The sequence below is a fragment of the Olea europaea genome, unplaced genomic scaffold, assembly GCF_002742605.1.
Source record: "Olea europaea var. sylvestris unplaced genomic scaffold, O_europaea_v1 scaffold1133, whole genome shotgun sequence".
Classification (NCBI taxonomy): domain Eukaryota; kingdom Viridiplantae; phylum Streptophyta; class Magnoliopsida; order Lamiales; family Oleaceae; genus Olea; species Olea europaea.
In genome coordinates, this window is record NW_019228713.1 from 14,410 (window position 1) to 17,725 (window position 3,316).

Below are 3,316 nucleotides of genomic sequence, written 5' to 3' on the forward strand. Positions count from 1 at the left end.
AAAAATTTATTTCCCATAGGGTTTGGAGCAGAATGGAATAAGTCATTTTCCACATATTCTACAGCAGGCAGTTGAGAATCAGTTGTCTGTAAAATCTCTAGGAAAGTGAAGAAGATGGTGGGATGATTATAATTTTCATCAATGTTGAAGCTATAAGTATTCTCAGATGTCCCTTTAGCGGGATTCATTGGTTGACAATGATCGACTGGAATTGAATCGACGGACTGATTGTTTTCAAACAGGGTTTTAATGAAATCGATTTCGTCATTGCATGATCGAAACTGAAAAAGGGTGTAGAGTCGTCATCATCAGAGAGTGGTGTGCTAGTGTTGGACGGATTTGTTGTAGTGGTGGTGGTGCCAAAATTTGAGTTAGTGGAGGTGGAACCATTACTGAAATATTTTTTTATGATGTAATCTTGTAATACTGTTAACTGTCTTCTATCTCCTTTTACTTTCTTTATCTTCTCCTTGATATCTGCCTCCTTTTTGTGGCATTCCAGTGATTCTTTATTGAATATTTAGTTCTTCCAGGAATGTACTTAGCTATCTCCGCCCATCGATTTCCTTGTCCTTCATGTGCTTGAATTAACCATCTCTCTTCATCTTCAGTCGAAACGTCCTTCTTGATATGAGGACGCGGATGATTATTCCATCGCTCGCGACACTGTTTTCCCACTCTACCAACCATTTCTTTAGCTATTACAACCCATTTCCCCAATCCAAATTGAAGTACTAAGCTAATCAGTCTCCTGTCTTCTTCGCCTGTCCACTGGCCTTTTATCTGATATCGGGAAGAAGAACTACCATCTCTCTTCTCCTTCCAATCAGGATTGACCGGTGCGACCATCACATTTACTGAAAGATTTTCACCTCGAAGTTTGTTTTTAATGTTGAAGCCCTTCCATGAAGCTTGGCTCTTCGATGGTATAATTACTGGTTGTGCCATTTGAAGAAAAATTCTAAAACTGATTTACTTCATTAGAAGGAAAATGGTTTAGGCTTTAGGGTCTAGGGTTCAGGGTTTAGGGTCTAGGTCCGGGGTCTAGGGTTTAGGATCTATGGTCCAGGGTCCAGGGGTTAGGGTCCAGGGCTTAGGATTTAGAGCTTAGGGCTTACGGTTTAGGGCTTGGGGTTTAGGGTTTCTGGGACATGGTGTGCAAGACATATCCAGAACGCAACCTTATTTTCCAGCATTTCTAGGCAACTTTTTGGACGCGATGTGCAGGTCATGTCCGTGACGCGTCCTGGTCGCGAACGCAATTTGATTTTCAGGTATTTCTAGGTAGTTTATGGGCACGGTGTGCAGGCCATGTCCGAGAGACGTCCTGGCCGCAAACGTAATCTGAATTTTAGGCATTTCTAGGCAGTTTGTTGGCACGGTGTGTAGGCAATGTTCGGGACGCGTCCTGACCACGTTTGGGACGCAAGTAGATTTTCAACCAAATGAAGGAAGCACGGTGTGCAGGCCATATTAGGGGTGCAGGCATGTTCCCAGGCATTCTGGGCAGTTTTTGGGACACGGTGTGCAAGCCAAATTCAGGATAAGTCATGGCCACGGAAGGGAAGCAGCCTAATTTTCAAGCATTTTTCGACAATTTTTTGGCACTGTGTGCAGGCCATGTTCGGGACGCATCCTGGACACGGTAGGGACGTAGCCTAATTTTCAGGCATTTCTAGGTCATGGTGTGTAGGCCATGTTTAGGACGCATCCGAGCCACGACAGGGACGAAGCCTGATTTTTCAGTATTTCAGGACAGTTTTTGCGTACGGTGTGTAGACCATGTTCGGGACGCGTCCTGATCATGGCAGGAACGCAACCTGACTTCTAGGCATTTCTAAGCAGTTTCTGGAACATGGTGTGTAGGCAATGTCCAAGATGCGACAGGGAGGCAGCCTGATTTTCATGATATCCTAGGTAAACTCTGGGACGCGGTGTGCAAGCTAAATTCGGGACTCGTTTGGGCTGCGAGAGGGATGCTTACTAATTTTTAGGCATTTCTACACAATTTTTGGGACACGATGTGCGGGCCATGTCCTGGCCAGGGTAGGGATGCAACCTTATTTTCAGGCATTTTTAGGAAGTTTCTGGGTCACAGTGTCTAAGCCAAGTCTAAGATGCAGCAGGGATGTATCCTGATTTTCAGGTGTTTCTAGACAATTTTCTGGTGCACGATGTGCAGGCCATGAATCGGACGCCTCTGGGTGACGGTAGGGACGCAGTTTGATTTTCACGCATTTTCGAAAAGTTTTTGGGCACGATGTGCAGGCCACGTCTAGGACGCGTCCTGATCGCGGTGGGCACGTCGACTAATTTTCAAGCATTTGTAGGCAATTTGTGGTCACGGTATGCAGGCCATGTCCAGGAAGTATCCTAGCCGCGGTAGGGACGCAGGCTGATTTTCAGGCATTTCTTGGCAATTTCTAGGACTCGATGTGCAGGCCATGTTCGGGACGCGTCATGGCCACGGTAGGCATGGAGCCTGATTTTCAAGCAATTCTGCATAGTTTCTAGGACACGGTGTGCAAGGCATGTCCAGGATGCGGCAGGGATGCATCCTGACTTTCAAGTATTTTTAAGCAGTTTCTGGAACACGGTGTGCAGGCAATGTTCGAGATGCGTCTGGGCCGTGGAAGGGATGCAGCCTAGTTTTCAGATATTTCTAGGCAGTTTCTGGGACACGATGTGTAGGGCATGTCCAGGATGCTACAGGGAAACATCCTGATTTTCACGTATTTCTAGGCAGTTTCTTGGACACTGTGTGCAGGCAATTTTCGGGACGCGTCGGGCTGTTGTAGGGATGCAGCCTGATTTCTCAACATTTCTAGGCAATTTCTAGGATACAAGCCTTAGCTGAGACGCGTCTAGGCCACGTCAGGCACGTAGCTTGATTTTCAGGCATCTGTTGGAAGTTTTTGGGCACTGTGTGCAGGCTATGTTCGGGATGCGTCTTGACTACAGTAGGGACGAATCCTAATTTTTAGACATTTGTAGGCAGTTTGTGGGCACGGTGTGCAGGCCATGTCCGGGACGCAGCCAGATTTTTAGGCATTTCTTGGCAATTTCTGGACTTAGTGTGCAAGCTATGTTTAGGACGTCTCATGGCCACGACAGGGACGTGTCTTGGCCACGGTAGGGATACATCCTGATTTTCAGGCATTTGCAGGCTTTTTGTGGGCACGATATGCAGGCCATATCCGGGACATGTCCTAGCCGCGGTAGGGACGCAGCCTAATTTTCAGGCCATGTTCGATTTTTTAGGTAGTTTGTTGAACGCAGTGTGCAGGCAATGTTCGGGACGCGTCTGGGCTACGGT

The 3,316-nt window shown here is 46.9% G+C and overlaps 1 protein-coding gene across 1 annotated transcript; it reads right to left on the bottom strand.

Moving 5' to 3' along the window:
• Positions 1-459: 459 nt before the first annotated feature.
• LOC111373437 (transcription factor MYB119-like) lies at positions 460-948 on the bottom strand. The gene has a single exon (XM_022995971.1). It carries the CDS (start codon positions 946-948, stop codon positions 460-462), a length of 489 nt encoding a protein of 162 aa, XP_022851739.1.
• Between the last annotated feature and the right edge of the window lie 2,368 nt (positions 949-3,316).

What these genes read in the sequence shown, in the direction of transcription:
- LOC111373437 (XM_022995971.1), bottom strand. Translation starts at nt 948, where the DNA reads ATGGCACAACCAGTAATTATACCATCGAAGAGCCAAGCTTCATGGAAG.